The sequence below is a fragment of the Cetorhinus maximus genome, chromosome 16 (assembly GCF_964194155.1).
Source record: "Cetorhinus maximus chromosome 16, sCetMax3.hap1.1, whole genome shotgun sequence".
Lineage (NCBI taxonomy): Eukaryota > Metazoa > Chordata > Chondrichthyes > Lamniformes > Cetorhinidae > Cetorhinus > Cetorhinus maximus.
The window spans coordinates 25,626,770-25,644,716 of record NC_135894.1 but is presented as its reverse complement, the minus strand read 5'-3'; the positions used below and the strand labels follow the sequence as shown (position 1 = coordinate 25,644,716).

Sequence of the window (17,947 nt, the reverse complement as noted above, 5' to 3'; positions counted from 1 at the left end):
CCCACCCTGGGACCTCTCCCTGCTGATGTCAGCCAGCAGAACTATTGGATGACTGCACACGTTGTACAATCTCCTTGCTAAAGCTGGCCATGGCACAGTCACTGGTGGAGGTGCTCACAGTCCCTGGCAATGTCAGCATTCAGGTTTGAACCAGGCTCCCCCACGGTTCAAGCTAACAGTGCAGCCTTGCAGTGCGGGTTAGGAGAATGCCTGCGCCTGAGCTGAGAGCACAGCATGCAGTCCAATGGTCGGATGGAGTGGGACGGAGGTGGGTGGGGTTTCGGGCAACCATGCAGCGCATCAAACTCTGGCCATCCAAGTGGTGGCCAGCACCCTCTGGGATGGGTTAAGGGGCCTTCAGACTTAACCAAGAGAGGTTCTTAGTACACCCAAGCTAACCCACGCATCTCTCTCTTTCATACTGAAGGTGGAGTACATCAGGAGCATGGAGCCTGGTGACTAGCTGTATGCTTCATGGCTTACAGGGAGTGGAGATGAAGGAGAAGAGAGCTATGGAGGCTCCTGGCTGTGCAGAGGGAGGAGCAGCAACCTCAGGAAGAAGGGGCGGCTGGGGCTCCCGCACATGCTGCTGAAGAGCCATCTCCGGTCGGCACCTAGCTAGGCCCAGGATCTATAGACACTGCCTGTCATTCCTGCAGGTGACCGAGAACCAGTGTTGCTGAAGACTGCACATGTCTAGGGAACTGGTTGGTCACATCTGCCAGTTACTGCAGGATTTGGTGCCACGGGGACATGGAGGGCATCCACTGCCAGTGGCTGTGAAAGTAACCACGGTGCTCAATTTCTATGCCAGTGGCTCCTTCCAGGGCTCCACAGGTGACCTTTGTGGGATCTCAACAAGCCTCCACCCACAAATGCATCCATGAGGTCACGGATGCCATCTTTGCGATGACACACAACTTTGTGCATTTCACCCGGGACCAGGACAGTCAGGATGTGAGAGCGATTGGATTCGCCCAGATCTCGGGTTTCCCACAGGTGCAGAGTGTGATCGACTGAACTCACATGGTGCTCAGATCTCCATTGCGACAAGAGGTCAACTATGTTAACAGCAAGGGGTCCCACTCACTGAATGTGCAGCTGGTGTGCGACCACCAGAAGTGTATCCTGCAGGTCTGCACACGGTTTCCAGGGAGTGTCCACAACTCCTACATTCTCAGTCAGTCACAGATCCCTGACATCTTCCAGGGTCCACAGAAGCTGCAAGTTTGGCTCCTCGGGAACAAGGGCTACCCACAGAGGCCGTGGCTGATGACACCCATGTGGCGGCCTCAGACTGCAGCAGAGCAACAGGATAATGAAGCTCATGCTGCAACTCACAACTTGGTGCAGCAGACCAGTGGGGTGCTGAAAATTAAGTTCCAGTGCCTGGATCAGTGTGGTGGAGCCTGCAATACAGCCCACAGGGTGTCACGCATCATCATCACCTGCTACGCCCTTTACAACCTGGCACTGCGACAGGGAGAGGAGCTGGCTGAGGAGGAGATGGAGGAGCTGGAGGTCTCCTCCGCTGAGGAGAACATCGATGGAGACGAAGGTGAGGAGGTCCTTGAAGACAACGATGACAGCGCTGAGGCCCTCGCACTGACCAGACCAGGCAGGCAAACTTGGAAGGTCCTCACAGCTGCTAGATTTGTGGAGGGTGAAGGCAACACACAGTGAGGAGACACCATAGATCCTCACATTCCAAAGGTGAATGTTTGACTCCAGTCTGGCTTACGACAGCACACTTACCCTCTGTGAGAATGCTCCTGTCATGGAGGAACAGTGGATTGCAACAGGATGATGATGACAACATGTAGTGAGGACATTCCATAGATCTTCACGCTGCCTCTGAGAATGTCTGATCCCTGCCTGCCCAAGGCAGCTCGCTTGCGCTCTGTGATCAAAGTCACACCATAGAGACGCAGCCATGAAACATGAAAAGCACCTGATTTTGTCCGCCTTCAGCACCTGACCCCTTCAGGAGCAGTGTCAGTGGTCACAGGTGCTGAAGAGATGGGGGCCAGCCCCACCTTAAAGGTGCTGAGAGCACACAGAGAGAATGAGGGAACTCTGTGCTGCCTGCCCACTACATTCTGACAGCAATGACCAGCACCATCGAGGTGCAGGCATCAGTAATGTGTCCAGTGAATGTGAGGCCGGACCATCACTTTGGTCTGAAGGTTACACACTGAACAGGGAAGAGGCCCTGGACTGAGACACCTGCCTTTATCTTGTGCAGGAAGGTTTCATATCTGAGTGACAAGAACACTGCTCATCAGAACAAGGAGCCATAGGCAGGGAGACATTCTTGGGAGTTTATTTACAATAGTGAACATTATGTACAAGTGATTAACGCCCATGCCCAGACTATGCAACTAATTCTCCTTAACTTTCCTAACGCTGCTGCTATGTCTTGGTGCCCCCTGGACATCCACAGCGGAGGTGGAGACAGCCTGCTGACTGCGACATCCTGTCTGTGATGACCTTGGTGGGCATCCTCTGGAGGGCCGAGATCTGGAGGGCCCCGACCTGCTTTCAGTGTCCTGCTGTGTGGCAGTGGCACCCTCCTCGGCCTGTGGAGTTGGAGCTGCCGGGGTCACAGGAAGAGGTGATTTGGGTGGGCCGGAGAGTCCCAGAGTCACCTGAGTGGATGGGCCCAGGGTGTGCACCTGCTGATCCTGCTCCCTATGGATGCCTGAAGGCCCCTGTCTGACTCCTTGAGGAGAAGGGGTAGCTGGAGTGAGATCGACCTGCCCCGCGCCCCTTTCACGTATTCACTGTTGGAGGCCAAATATGGCCTCAGTGATGGAGTTAAGCCTGCACAGCAGTCCAAGGTCTCCATGGCGGCTGTCATCCTATCAGCGTTGACCTCGGTGCGTTGGCCTGCTGGAGCTATCACCTCACGCTGAAGACGGGATGGACTCCTCCATCGTGCCTTGCAATCTAAGGAGTGCAGTGGACATCCCTTCCTGATGTTCCCGAGCTTGCCTTTGCAGCTCCGGGAACTGTGACATGACCGAGTCCAGAGGCTCATCATCTGACTCAGGCTCAGCAGATTTCTGACCTCCAGCAGTCCTCTGAGCCCTGGACACCTGGGAAGTCCCTGCCTCCGCCTGCTGTAGATCAGACAGTGCGGTGTACTCACTAGATTGTGATCCCGAGGCTACTCTAAAGCTAGGTCCCACTAAAATGTGTGTCTCTGCGCTGGTGGAGGGTGTGGGTGAGGGTGGAGGGTATGGGTGACGCTGTGATGGGACTTCGGGGAGGGTGCCTCCAGATTCCTCTTCTGAGCTTCCCTCGGGTCCTGATTGGAGGCCCTGGATCGTGGACTCTCTTGATGGTTTGGCAGATGTGCCTGCGATAGCAAGTAGAGATAATTAGTGCATGGCAGTGACTGTGAAACAGGACTCATCACTCACAGCATGGTTGTCTAATGGATGTTGCACTGCTGGATCCTCAATTGGTACAGCACTACTGACCTCACCGTCAGCACAGGACTGGTTCAGATCCTCGCCGGCCAGCTGGATGGCTCTGTTTTCAAAGTTCATGAGGACCTTGATTTCAGGCATTCCTCCACCGGTCTGCCTCTTGTTGTGTGCCAGCTTGTCCTGCATGAATAGAGATGGAGAAAGTGTAAGCAGGATGCCTGCCAGGCCAGATGATTAGTATGCCTGACATGTGTGGGTGGTGAGTGGTCCCATGGACAGGATGAGGACAATGACAGTGTGTGTGAGAGAGTGAATGATGATGTCCCTTGAACTGGCAGTGAGTGAGGGCCCTGTGGATGTGTGATGGTTTGTGAGTGTGTGAGTTAAGAGTGATGAGAAGAGTAACTTACCCTGGTGGAACGGATGAGACCATTCATCCTCTTGCAACACTGGGTGCCTGTCCTTTTGTGCAGGGCATTGGCGCTGACCACCACTGCCACCACCTCCCAAGCCAGATTGGTGATGTTGCTGCCCATCCTGTGGCCAGAGCGAGGGTAGAGGATATCACGGTGAGCCTCCACTGCGTCCAAAAGGCGCTTGAGTGACTTGGCATAGAACCTGGGGACTGCAGTCTTTTTGCCTTTCAGGGCCTTGTCTTCCATGCAGCAGTGGTGGGCTGGAAGCACTGAGAGGTGTGCGCGTGGCTGGACTTTAAATATGGTGCCCGGCAAGGTGATGGCGTGGTGGGCGAATGAGAGGCTGCTCACCATGGAAACAGCGTGTTTCCCGGGAATGCATAATTAATGCGGCGGGATTGGGATGATACAACATGAGAAGCTACCATTGCAACCAGCGGGTAAAACGTCATTTTACACGGCCCTACTGCACTTAGTGCAAATCTGGGAGGATTTTGCCCTGCATCATTAGGGAATCTCTAGGGGATGCTTTGAAAGAAAATAAGTAAATTTATGTTATTTAACTAAAATTACTGTCAAAAACATTATATTTTTGCAAAAAGCACATCAACATATTCTGGTTTACCAAACAATAATCAATGTAAAAAATAACCAATTTGCGATATGTCGGTACCCCTTTGATAAATACTGCACTCACACATTAGAAATGACAAGAAATGATAAAATCAAGCACAGGAAAAATGAGCAGCAGAACCTGGATCCTCATCCACTGATATTCATATCCCCAGCTGCCCACTGCTAGTGGTGACATGAAGCTACTGTTCACTAACTCACCAGCTGTGTGGGGTTCCTCTCTCTCCGTTTCTAAAACTCGCCAGCCATGCGGGGTCCTCTCTCCCTCTCGCTCTAACTCACCACCGTGTGAAGTTCCCTCTCTCTCTCTAACTCACCAGCTGTGTGAAGTTCCCTCTCTCTCTCTCTAACTCACCCGCTGTGTGAAGTTCCCTCTCCCTCTAACTCACCAGCCGTGTGAAGTTCCCTCTCTCTCTCTATCTCACTAACTCACCAGTCGTGTGAAGTTCCCTCTCGCTTTCTATCTCACTAACTCACCAGCCGTGTGAAGTTCCCTCCCTCTCTCTCTCTCTAACTCACCACCGTGTGAAGTTCCCTCTCTCTCTCTCTCTCTAACTCACCACCGTGTGAAGTTCCCTCCCTCTCTATCTCACTAACTCACCACCGTGTGAAGTTCCCTCTCTCTCTAACTCACCAGCCGTGTGAAGTTCCCTCCCTCTCTCTCTCTCTAACTCACCACCGTGTGAAGTTCCCTCTCTCTCTCTAACTCACCAGCCGTGTGAAGTTCCCTCCCTCTCTATCTCACTAACTCACCAGCCGTGTGAAGTTCCCTCCCTCTCTCTCTCTCTAACTCACCACCGTGTGAAGTTCCCTCTCTCTCTCTAACTCACCAGCCGTGTGAAGTTCCCTCTCTCTCTCTCTAACTCACCCGCTGTGTGAAGTTCCCTCTCTCTCTATCTCACTAACTCACCAGCCGTGTGAAGTTCCCTCTCTCTCTCTATCTCACTAACTCACCAGCCGTGTGAAGTTCCCTCTCTCTCTCTATCTCACTAACTCACCAGAGTGTGGGGTCCCCTGTCTCTCTTTTTCTCTCTCTCTAACTCACCAGCTATGTGAAGTTATCTCTCTCTCTCTATCTCACTAACTTACCAGTTGTGTGGGGTTCCCCCTCTCTCTCTATTGCTCCCTCTATCTCCTTAACACTAACAAAGAACAAAGAAAAGTACAGCACAGGAACAGGCCCTTTGGCCCTCCAAGCCTGCGCCGATCATATTGCCCATCAACTAAAACATTTTGCACTTCTGGGGTCTGTACCCCTCTATTCCCATCCTGTTCATGTATTGGTCAAGCTGCCTCTTAAACACCACTATCGTACCTGCTTCCACCACCTCCTCTGGCAGCGAATTCCAGACACTCACTTCCCTCTGCGTAAAAAACTTGCTCCGCACATCTCCTCTAAAGTTTTCTCCTCTCACCTTAAATCTATGTCCCCTAGTAACTGACTCTTCCACCCTGGAAAAAAGCTTCTGACTATCTACACTGTCCATGCCACTCATAATTTTGTAAACTTCTATCAGGTCACCCCTCAATCTCTGTCGCTCTAGTGAGAACAATCCGAGTTTATCACTAACTCATCAGCCGTGCCCTCTCTCATCCAGGGAGCTCTGCCTTTCCCTTTCGATGGAATATACCTTGACTGTGCCTGAATCAATTATTTTTTGAAGGTTGCCCATTGTTCAACTACAGTTTTTCCCACCAACCTTTCATTCCAGGCTATCTGCTGGCACTGACACGATGGGCCAAATAGCCTCCTTCTGTGCTGTTAAAATTCTGTGACTCTCTCTTTTACTAGCTCACCAGTCATGTTCTCTCTCTCTCTCTCTTTTACTAGCTCACCAGCCATGTTCTCTCTCTTTCTTTTACTAACTCACCAGTCGTGTCCTCTCCGTCTCACTAATTCACCAGTTGTGTTGAGTTTCCTGTCTCTCTCACTCTCTCTGTTTCCCCTTATTTCTTACTAACTCACCAGTCTCTCTCACTCTCTCTCATTATTACTCACCAGCACTGTGGAGTTCTCTCTGAGTAGCTCAGCTACAGTCTCGGGTGGAATGTCAAACACATTTTCCTCATTTAAGTGCAGCAAGTGGTCCCCTCTCCTAAAATATAGCCACAGAATTGGAAAATGGTCAAGTCATGGTCATGGTCCACAATACCTCAGATAACAACCCAAAAGAACATAAGAATTAGGAGGCAACTCGGCCCCTCGAGCCTGCCCCACCATTCATTACGATCATGGCTGATCTCATTTCGGCCTCAACTCCAATTTCTCGCCCTCTCCCCATAACCTTTCAACCCATTACTAATTAAAAATCTGTCTATCTCCTCCTTGAATTTATTCAGCATCCCGGCATCCATTGCACTCTGAGGTAGTGAATTCCACAGATTCACGACCCTTTGAGAAAAGTAATTCCTCCTCAAAGTTCTACTGTTTGTTAATTTACCTCCTAGCTTTATAATTATTAGAATTACAAATGCTTCAAGAGGTAGAGTTTGACCAGACTGTTAGAATCATAGAATATTACAACCCAGAATGAGGCCATTCAGCCCATCCTGCCTGCGCCAGCTCTTTGTAAGAGCTATCCAATTAATCTTAAACCTTTGATCTTTCTCAGGGCCATGCAAATTTTTCCTCTTCAAGTAGTTATCTAATTCCCTTTTGAAAGTTATTCTTGAATCTGTTCCATTGCACTCTCAGTCTGCAACCCAGATCACAACTCACTGCCTCAATAAAATGATTTCACGCTCGTTATTTCTCTTATTTTAATTGTGTGTGCCCAGCTTACCAATATGCAACAGTAACATCTGTATTTATAAAGCACCATTAACACCGTTAACGTTAGTGTTACGAGGCACAAATTGAACTCTGAGCCACATAAGGAGATATTAGGACCATGACCACAGTTTGGACAAACTGGTATGTTGTGAGATGTGAATTAGAGAGGTGGAGAGACTTAGGGATGGAATTCCAGGGCTTGGGCAGCTGAAGGCGCACATTATGAAGCAATTAAAATCAGTGAACACAAGAGTCCAGAATTAGAGGAGCGTAGATATCTCGGAGGGTTGAGGGGCTGGAGGAGATTACGGAGATAGGGAGGGGTGAGGGCATGGAGGAATTTCAAAAGAAGGATAAGGATTTTAACAGCAAGGCACTGTGTGTTTGGGAGCCGTTGGTTGAGAGTCATTGAGTAGACGGTGATGGATGAACAGGACTTGGTGTGAATCACAGTGCAGGCAGCAGGCCTAAATGGACTCAAGTTTATGGAGGGTGGAAGGTGGGACAGCAGCCAGGAGACCATTGGAATAGTCAAGTCCAGAGGTAGGAAAGATGTGGATGAGTGTTTCAGCAGCAGATGAGCTGAGGCAGGGGTGAAGTCAAGTGAGGTTTGGGTGGCACAGATAGGTGGCCTTTGTGATGATGCAGTATACAGGTGGTCAGAAGCTTTTCTCTGGGTCAAGTATGACACCAAGGCATGTGTGGTCTGTCTCAGTCTCAGGCAGTTTGCAGAAATGGGGAGCGATCAGTGGCTAGGGGGCTGCGCTTGTGGTGGGGGCTGAAGACAACAGCTTCCGTCTTCCCAACATTTCATTGGAGGGAATTTCTCCTCATCTGGTATTGATGCCGGACAAGCAGTGGCCCTCAATCAATATCAGAAAAATCAGATTATCTGCTCATTGTCACTTTGCTGTATGTGGGAGCTTGCTGTGCATCTTTTGGCTGTTCTTTTCCCACATTACAAGAGCAATTACCTTCAAAAAGCACTTTGTTGGCTACAAAGCACTTTGGGACATCTGGTAGTCATGAAAGAGGCTAGATAAATGCAGACCTTTCTGTGACAAATCAAAGATAGTGGAGATGCTGAGATAAGTGCCAGTGACGTAGGGCTGAGAGCTGTCAGCGTACGTGTGGAACTTGATGCTGTGTTTTTGGGTCATATCACCAGGGACAATATGAAGATATTGGGGTGGTTGGGGGGTGGGGGGGGGGGGGTGCAGGGTGCAAGGATTGATTCTTGAGGACTCCAAAGGTAACTTGCACCTTGCCAGTAGAACTTATTTCTCATTACTCGATCAAAACCATTTATAACTTTGATCACATCTATTGAATCTCTCTTAGCATTCTTTGGTCCAAGGAGAATAACCTCAGCTTCTCCAGTCTCTCCAGGTAACTGAAGTCCCTCAACCCTGGTACCAATCTAATAAATCTCCTCCGCACCCTCTCGAAGGCCTTGACATCCTTTCTAAAGCGTGGTGCCCAGAATTAGACCGTCCAACTGAAGCCTAACCAGTAAACCTGTAAACGTTTAATTTTCTTGTTTTTCAACCCTCCAGGAGTGGCAATTTGAACCTGCCAAGGTGTGTGGGTTTGAGAGCAGGTAGCCGGTTAAACCGCTAAGACTGCCAGCTGGGGTGGGGTGGGGGGTCTGTGTAGGTGGCGGGGTGAAGCTGACAGGAACCCACTGGCTTCTGCCTTTAAACCGAGCATGTTCAGTAGAGTTCAGGAACCCCCAGTGGGAAAACAGCTCTAATATTTAAATGTGAAAACTTCTCACTAGTAATCTTCTGGCTACAGGTGACTGAACACTATCTGCCCAGACCGGTGATTAGATAGGCTTCTCAATCGATGAGGGCAATCAAAATAAGCGGCCGCTTGATTTTGTGGCTCTGGCTGGCTTCCCACAGCTCCAGGAATTCATTTACAACACCCATGTGCTGATAAAAGCGCCACCCATCACCCCCACCAGATCACCCTGGAAAGGGCTCCCTCCCACTCCATCAATATTCAGCTCTCAGGCAACCACTGAAAGATCCTCAGGTGTGCCATGCAATACGTGTTCATCCTCCATCAGGCGAGCCTTCCTGACTTCTTCAGGCCTTGAAGGAGAGTCATTGGATGGCTTCCTAGGGGCAAGGATGACCCTGTGAGGCCACTTGTGAGAAGCCCAAACACTGATGGCCAGGAAACGTAAAAGAGAAACCCCGTGGGCTCCAGAGTTGTAATAGGGTAAGCCGTAGGGCTGCTGAAAGTGTGATTCAGATATCTTGACAGATCTGGGGACACAGCCTGGGTATCTGGAATGCGAGTGATCTGCCGTGCCTTACACAACATAACGCAGCAGAGAGAACTGGAGCTGCTGACGGAAGAAGGTGCTGTGTACTTCAGCACAAAGCAGTTATAGTCAGCAATACACCCTTCTCTCAGACACCCATTGCCCATCTTTAACACTTGTCATAACATTCTTCAGAAGGCAGAAGATTGCATGGCAGGCAGCAGCAATAATGGGCGGGATGGAATGGTGAAGTCCCTTTTATGGTTTATAGACATGAAAACAGAAATATGACAATGTAATGCTGTGCTTGAAACTTAAATAAATATCCTTGTACAACTACAAATGCCGTATCTTCCTTTTTCTACTGCTTCTAAGTGATTCTACCCCTGTGGTTTCAGCAGAGCTGGAGACAGGCTGCTCCTTCCCCAGCTCTGGCTGCTCAGATGCTCGAGGTGGACATCCTCTGGGTTTTGTGAGGGACCCACCAAACACTGTTTCACATCAGCTGCGCAGGGGCAGACTCGGTCATCAGGGCAGGAGGCAGCATGTGGGGCTGTGGCTGAGGAGGGAATGGGGGGGGTTAAGAGGGAGGAATGGGAGCCTTGAGCAAAGTCCCCACATCCATGTACCCTTTCTCCATCTTCCCTCTCATGGCCTCACCTGGTCTTCCCTGCTAGCCTAGAGCTAGAGAGCTCTTCACTGCACTTCAGTGGGGAAGTGAATGGCCAAGGTGAGGCTTTCCTCCATCCTATTGAAACTGGCAGACTGAGTGTACAGGCCATTGGTCAGGGCCAGTATGCATTCGGTTGACCTCTCCTATTGCATTTCTTGCAGCATTGTATTCAGGAGCCAGGTAGCACACTCCTACACTGGCCTCCACTGCTGCTTCTAACACCCCTGTTTTCAGTGGCTGCCTTCTTCCTCCCGTCCGTAGGCTACGGTGCACAGCATCATCTCCAGAGACACCTCGCTGAAGCGTGGTCCTGCCTTTCCATGTGTGAGTCACCATTTCTGCAGGTTTGGCCCTGTCTGCAGCCTCTGTATGGACCTTCAAACCTGATCCTCGCAGCTCCCTTAAATATTGCAGCTGAGAGGGAGCAACGAGGGCTGTCATCACACCCGCTCACTTTATCTGGTCCAGACACCTGGAAATCAGGTGCAAATGCAGTGACTGGGTTAGAATATACTGACAAGCATGCTGCTGAAATGTTCAGGCTCCCAAGGTGCTGCTGGCCTCCCCGACTGTGAGCAGCTAGATCAGAAAGTCAAAATTCAGCCCCATGCCTCCACTTCTAAAGTCAAAGGATCCCATCCGAGCTGTAACGACTTGTTAACCTGGATTTGTGTACATGCACTCCCGGATCTCTCTATTCCTGCAACCCCCCCCCCACCATTTAAAATTGCACCTTTGAGTTTGTATTGCCTCTACTCATTCTTCCAACCAAAATGAATCACTTCACACTTCTGTGTTTAAATTTTATCTGCCGTGTATCTGCCAATTCGCCAACCTGTTTAAGTTCCCTTCAAATCTGTCTTCCTCACTATTCACTACATTTCTGACTTCCATGTCATTTGCAAACTTCAAAATTAAGCCCAGTTTATGCAAGTCCAGGTCATTAATAAATATCAAAAAGAGTATTGTTCCAATTATCAACTACTGGGGGACATCAGTGTATAGTCCCATATCCAAGGAAGATTAGAAAGATTGTGATTAAAGCCTCTGATATTTCCCCTCTTATTTCCCTTCATTATCTGTTACTGCCAGCTATTTAAGTGCTTCCTCTTTCTCTATTTCTATTCTATCCCATTGGTCATTCACTGCCTTGGCTGATAATCTTCGTTTCCAGTCCAATTAGGCTGATCCCATTTTCATCTCAATGAAATTAACTCTCCTCCAGTTGAATATTTTCCTTGTCCTTTTCCGTAACTGTTCTAACCCTAATGACATGATCACTGTTTCCCAAATGCTCCTCAACTGAAACATGCTCTATTGTCCCACTTCATTCCCCCAAACTAGATCCAACACTGCTTCCTTTCTTATTGGCTAGAAACAAACTTCCTTTCTAATTGCTTCCTTTCTAATTGGCTAGAAAGCCTCCTGCACACATTTGATTCCTCACCCTCATTACCACTTAAACTGTTTGTTGCCCCAGTCTATATTAGTAAAATTGATGTCCCCCCATTGTCACCTTTATTTTTTATACCTGTCCCACTATTTGATGACTCGTAATACACACCCAGGAGTGCAATAGATCCTCTTCTGTTCCTCAGTTAGAACCAAATAGATTCTGTCTTTGTATAATCAATTATGACACCCCTTTTCAGGACCCTAACAGTATTTTTGATCAGTGCTGAATATGTTAAGTTCCCATTTCTGCCCTTGTTTGAGCCAGGTTTCCATTACTGCCACAATATTACATCCACATGTGATGACTTGAGCCTGCAGCACACCAAGCTTTTACCACACTCAATGCGTTTATGCATGTACACTCCAAACCTGCCTTAGTCTGCAACCAGTGCTCCCCTGCCTAATTCTTCCTATTTCCATACTCTTTAATTGAACACTATTTGTCTGTCCTGTCCATTATGTGCCACTCTAAGCACCCCCCTGGTGCCTATGTGCTTGCATTCCCCATAGCACCAGTTAACCTCCCCTGTGAGAACATTTGTCCCAATCCTGTTCAGCTACAGCCCGTTCACCCTGACCCGCCAGCCCAGACTTAGCCACCATGAACAAAAAGGCTGAACCTTTACAAATCACTGTTTAGACCTCAGCTGGGGCTTTGAGTCAAATTCTGGGCACCGGGCTTCAGGAAGGGAGCAGAGGAGATTTCGCAGAACGGTACTAGGGGTGAGGGACTTCAATTATCTGGAGAAGCTGAGATCGTTCCCCTTAGAGCAGAGAAGGCTAAGGGGCAGAGATTTGTTTTCATTATTCATTTACAGCGATGCGAATGTCACAGGCAGAGCCAGCATTTGTTGCCCATCCCTAATTACCCTTGAAACTGAGTGGCTTGCTAGGCCATTTCAGAGGGCAGTTATGAGCCAACCACATTGCTGTGGGTCTGGAGTCACAGATAAGACCAGGTAAGGATGGCAGATTTCCTTCCCTAAAGGGCATTAGTGAACCAGATGGTTTTTTTTCTATGACGATTAATTCAAGTTAAATGATCAACATCACCGAGACTAATCCCAAATTTATTAATTGAGTTTAAATTACACCAGTTACTGTGGTGGGATTTGAACCCATGTCCTCCCCAAAAAGCTTTATCCTAGGCCTTTGCATTACTAGTCTAGCAACATCACTATTACACCACAGCCTCCCCCGCAATAGCTAATAGAGCTGTTCAAAGTTCTGAAGAGTTTTGATAGAAATGGTTTCTCCTTATTTACTCTAATTGCAAGAGAACTGGTAATCAATGGACTCAAGTTAATGTAACCAGCATAAGGACTAGAGTAGATGAGAGGAAACCCTTTCACACCGTGAACTGTTATGAGGTATGAATGGAATGCACCGGATGAAAGAGCAGATTGAATATAACTTTCAAGACTTGCAGGGCTGTCGAAAAAGAGTAGGGGATCGGGGCTGATTAGGTAGCTCTTTCAAGGAGCTGGCACAGGCACAAGGGGCCAAATGGCCTCCTTCTGTGCTGCAAGATAGTCTAATGGTGAACGAGTTGGTTTTAAAGGCCCTTTGAGGCTGTCAAGCAGTTATATTGGGATTGTGCCAGGTGACAATTGTTGTCACATACAGGGTCAGAGACAGGTCATTCTATTTCCACACTGCCGGTAGACATTCACCAGCCCACACAGGCTGGAATGTCCAGTGCCGCTCCCCCCCACCCCCCCATCCACGTGCACCACACATCAACTCCACCCCTCTCTTTGTGGCACATACAGCCCTTTCTATCAGAAAGCCGGCACTCTTGTTAACAGACCAGAAGTCAAACTCTCTTTGTCTTCTGGAATCCAGATTTCTACCCTGGCCTACTTGAGGTCTTCAGAAGGCTGGTGTACCCCATGGTTTCATAGCCAGTCTCTTCGCCAAAGGCAGTTCCTGTGTGTGACTCTATGTGATGTGACAGTGACCGTCTGTGGGTTGGGTTCAAGCCCATTGGAAGCTCCGTGGCAAGGCTAGAACCAGGAAACTTTGCAGCCGTTATGTCAGCCTGCTGCCATGGTTACAGGGGTTGTCGAGGTGAGAGATTGGCGTCTGCCAGAAAGGCCAATTTCAGAGCCAAAGTCAGTAAATATGCTTTATGTCCAGTCGTAACCCTAAGCAGTTTGTGCTAATCATATTTCATTCAATTGCTGCTGTCCCTTTATAAAGTTAATTTTGTCTCTTTGACCAAGCTAATTTGCTAATGCCAGGGAGATAACTGTAGGTTCAGGATAGCTCAGCAGGCATTCTATACTATAAAATATGATTTCATTTCAAATAATTTGTAATTTAAATAGTTCTTACAAACGGACTTTGCTGTTGGATGATAAACATTTCAGTGTTCAATAAAGTATATATTTTTAAGAAAGTTTTAGGTCAAATTTAAAGCATTTGCTGCTTTACTTAAAGGGGGGCTGGTGGTTGTGTAGTGGTATTGTCACTGGGCTAATATTCCAGAGACCAGGGATAATGCTGTGGGGGCCCCAGTTCAAAACCCACCACAGCAGATGGTGAAGTTTGAATTCAGTAAAAAATCTGGAATTAAAAGTCAAATGATGGCTATGAAGTACTGCCATTGTTGTAAAAACCCATCTGGTTTGCTAGTGCCCTTTAGGGAAGGAAATCTTCCGTCCCTACCTTGTGACTCCAGACCCACAGCAATGTGATTAACTCTGAAATAGTCCAGCAAGCTGCTCAGTTCTCAAGGGCAATTAGGAATGGGCAATAAATGCTGGCTTAGCCAGTGACACTCACACCCCCATGAACAAATAAAAAAAAGCAAGGTAACAGCAATCGCACACACATTTGTAAATATTATTTTCTTTTCACAAAGAAGCACTTATAGGAACGATCTAATCAAATATTTAATCCAAATTTCATTTCATTTGTATTTCTAAAAGCTTAGGGAATGATTTACCTGAAAGGGGAATGGGCACCCTTGCAATGGAGAACATCTTGGACTTCATAATGGTGTTTCCCATCCAGGATTTGATGGCTGATCACCACTCCTCCTTTAAGACAGCGTGACATCTTTGTAAAGTGGAGAAAAAAAATGACTGGTCACCCAAAATACAAAAAAAGAAAGGATTTTGCTCATAGAACTGAACCACTGAATTCCAAAGCCAGCTACTCCTCAGGCTTACCTCAGCTGACACTTATTTTGTGGAGCTGTCTGATTTCTTCAACAACCAGCCCTCCTTTTTTATCCCAATGTGATTCCTCCCACGTGACTGGGGCAGAACCGAAGTCATGGGGTTTCACTTCTGCTTTAGAAATTTAAAAAATCTTCAGCTGACCTTACTCCGCAGCTAGTTTTATTCGAAAAACGAGACAAGCCACCCCAGAGATTAAGGATTCATTATCAGCCGAGCTGAAGCAGGTACACCTTACACTTGGCAAATCAACATTTGCAAATTCACATGCACGAACATACATAATTGCTCCCACTTGATATTTTATCTTTGCCGCTGATTATTATGGGATGTTGGCCACTTCCTTTTTAGTCAAAACTTCACTGCAAAATTGATAAAGTGACACTAATCAGATGTTAATGCAGTTTGCTGTTAAACTCAGTGAAGAATAAACCAATGTCACTGCCGTTTTGCAATAACCTACCTCTAAAAACACCCCTTAACTTGTCAAAAAGCAAAAACAAATACTCGTGGATGAGGTTTCCTAAAAAAGCGTAAAGGCCACTTGTCCTTTTCGCCTGCCCACCAACTGTAAGATTGGACGGGCAGCATTAGTTTGATTTTAATTAGCTTGTTAATGGCATCAATAGGCCTTTCAATTATCGGCGGGCGCGCAGTCGACTCTGGCGCATGCCCACTAAACGAAATGTCGCGTGAGTGCGCGATGACATCGGGACGCACACCCGACGTCATCGCGTGTCATTTTACGCTCGGGCGTGTCGGGTACGCGCCCGCACGCCGAGCGCAAAATTCTGCCCCATGGTTTTATTTAGTGTGCAATGTACCTTTACATATAATACGTGTTAAGGAAAATCACATGATCTGTAGTAACCAATAGGAGAGTAGCTCGGGCTACCTCTGCAGCCAGCGTGGAGATAGAGTTGGAGTTGAAAGCACACATGTAGTAGCTGCTGAGTATATTGTAAATAAACTTAATGTTTCCACCCAAGAAGTGTCTGCAGATCAACTCTATCAATAATAGTACAACTCGGCCACCCTTACAACAGTAAATGGCCCATGCAAGCGATGCCAAAACAATATTGTATTAAAAGATACTGCACTTCATTTATTGAACTGAAATTTCTGCTCACTTGGTTAGGTGAGAAAGAGCCTGCGATGTAACAGGAACTGAATGCATTACCTGCCCTTGATGGAATGTATGATTCTCAGGCGACAGTAAAGAAAGGAAGTACAAAGGCATGTTTGGGATCATATCCTCTTTTCTCAAATATAACGAACAGCATTTCAGTGTTTAGAAGAGATCCTGTACTATGCATTTTCAGTTAAAAAGGAAGTTAAATGTTGATTTATATTCAAAGAGGTTTATTATAATTATGTATGTGAACATTTTGTAGGCAATGGAGAAGATGCTTCAAAGAACTTATAATATGTCATAGTTAGGTTACAAACTTCAGTTTTAAAATCAATTTCAGTGTTCTCTCTTCCTCTCTAGAATGTACTGACTCATTCATTGGAAGATTTCCAGCATCCACACTATTAGGTTTTGATACCTTTCAGAGAGCACTGGGTACCACTCTTTACTGCCCCTACCTGCTCTTCCTTCATATGTAGCTCTATAATGTGGGTGCGGACAGCGAATGTGCCAATGGCAGACATTGCAGCCATGTTCAATGGGGAGCATTGCAGACATGACTAATCCTACCACCATCAGGGAGGGGTTTTCTCTCCTCATATTTTGCAGTTTATCCATATAAAAGAACATGCTCAGGATTTCGATGTAACAGCAAACAATATTCAGGCAATATTCTCTTGAAAAAGCGGCGAGAGTCATGTGGAACAAAAAAGAAATGTCAGGGGTAGGTTAGAGAGCAGGGGAGACTAAATTACAAAAATGAAACAAAAGGCAAGGAGAGTGGGAATGGTGGTAATAGAGGAACAAAGCATTGGTCCAGAGTAGGTGCTAATAGTAGAATAAAGGTCAGCGCAGTCTGAAAGCAAAACATGAGAACAAGATACAGACTGGCACACAGGGAAAAGAATACAAAATAAAGGGCAGCGTTCATGGTCTCAAGTTGTTGAACGCAATGTTGAGTCCAGAGTTGACTCCCCTGCCCTCTAACCTGTCCCTGACCTTCCCTTTTTGTTCCACTTGCCCCTCCCCCTTTTCTCAGCGCATGAAACCCATCTCATTCCTGCCTCTCTTTAGTTCTGAAGAAGTGTCATGTTGGACTCAAAACGTTAACTCTGTTTCTCTCTCCGCAGATGCTGCCAGACCTGCTGAGTTTATCCAGCACTTTCTGTTTTTATTTCAGATCTCCAGTATCCACAGTATTTTGCTTTTATTTATAGAAAAATATTCTCTTCTATCTCCCAAAAATTCTTATTTTCCAGAAAGGTTCGATCAGTAATGATCAAGAGGATGTACACTGACTGATTTTTGACTTCCCTAAATTGGGGATAGATTACACCAGCCTAGGTATTATCAAATATTGAATAAGTTCTATTGATCAATGGTCAGTGAGGACTTATTAACGATTTTATTACACTTTTGATTATAGTCGCTTGATAGTACAGAACTTGAGTATTGCTGAAAAAAGTGATATGCTGTAGAAGCTTTTTGTCTTGCACTCATCAGGACAAACACAAGAATGCCAAATTTCAAAGGGGAATAACAATTTATACTGCATGGGAAGACGGTGCTGATTGCTTGGAAAGTGGACTCTGATTGGTAGAGGCGTTGCCATGGACAATGTTCCAGGGAACAGTTAATTGCCAAGCTTTTGTTTAAGTTCAAACCAGGCAGGCTGACTCTGATTGATCAAGGCTTTGCCATGGGGCATGAACCAGGGAATAGCCTGTCATGTCATTATAGTGATATAATACCTTGGGCTTTTATATACAGTACAAGACACAAGGCATCAATTGTTCATAAGGGATTGGGTAAATACATTGTGGGTTCATTTATTAAAAATAAGCACATGAGGACAGATATAAATGGGTATAAAGCTTGAAGGTATCAGAGCTGTGTCTGTGCGCTCTGCTCAAAGCAAAAGTGGAACTAAGACTAAAATACATGGCACACCTCCCTTCTAGTGATGTCATG

At 47.0% G+C, this 17,947-nt stretch overlaps 1 protein-coding gene across 3 annotated transcripts in view; it reads right to left on the bottom strand.

Annotated features, from left to right (window-relative positions):
- The window catches only part of LOC144691934 (uncharacterized), a 39,204-nt gene extending 24,308 nt beyond the window's left edge, over nt 1-14,896 (bottom strand). For 2 of the 3 annotated variants that reach the window (XM_078560501.1, XM_078560503.1), the window contains exons 1-3: nt 14,836-14,896; nt 14,610-14,722; nt 6,483-6,579 (exon numbers count right to left, since the gene is read on the bottom strand). In XM_078560501.1, coding sequence (XP_078416627.1) covers nt 6,483-6,579; nt 14,610-14,722 — 210 coding nt within the window. In that variant the 5' untranslated portion in view covers nt 14,836-14,896. Of the gene's footprint in view, nt 1-6,482; nt 6,580-14,609; nt 14,791-14,835 lie in introns of those variants that run through there. The other variant, XM_078560502.1, reaches the window with a different exon arrangement.
- Between the last annotated feature and the right edge of the window lie 3,051 nt (nt 14,897-17,947).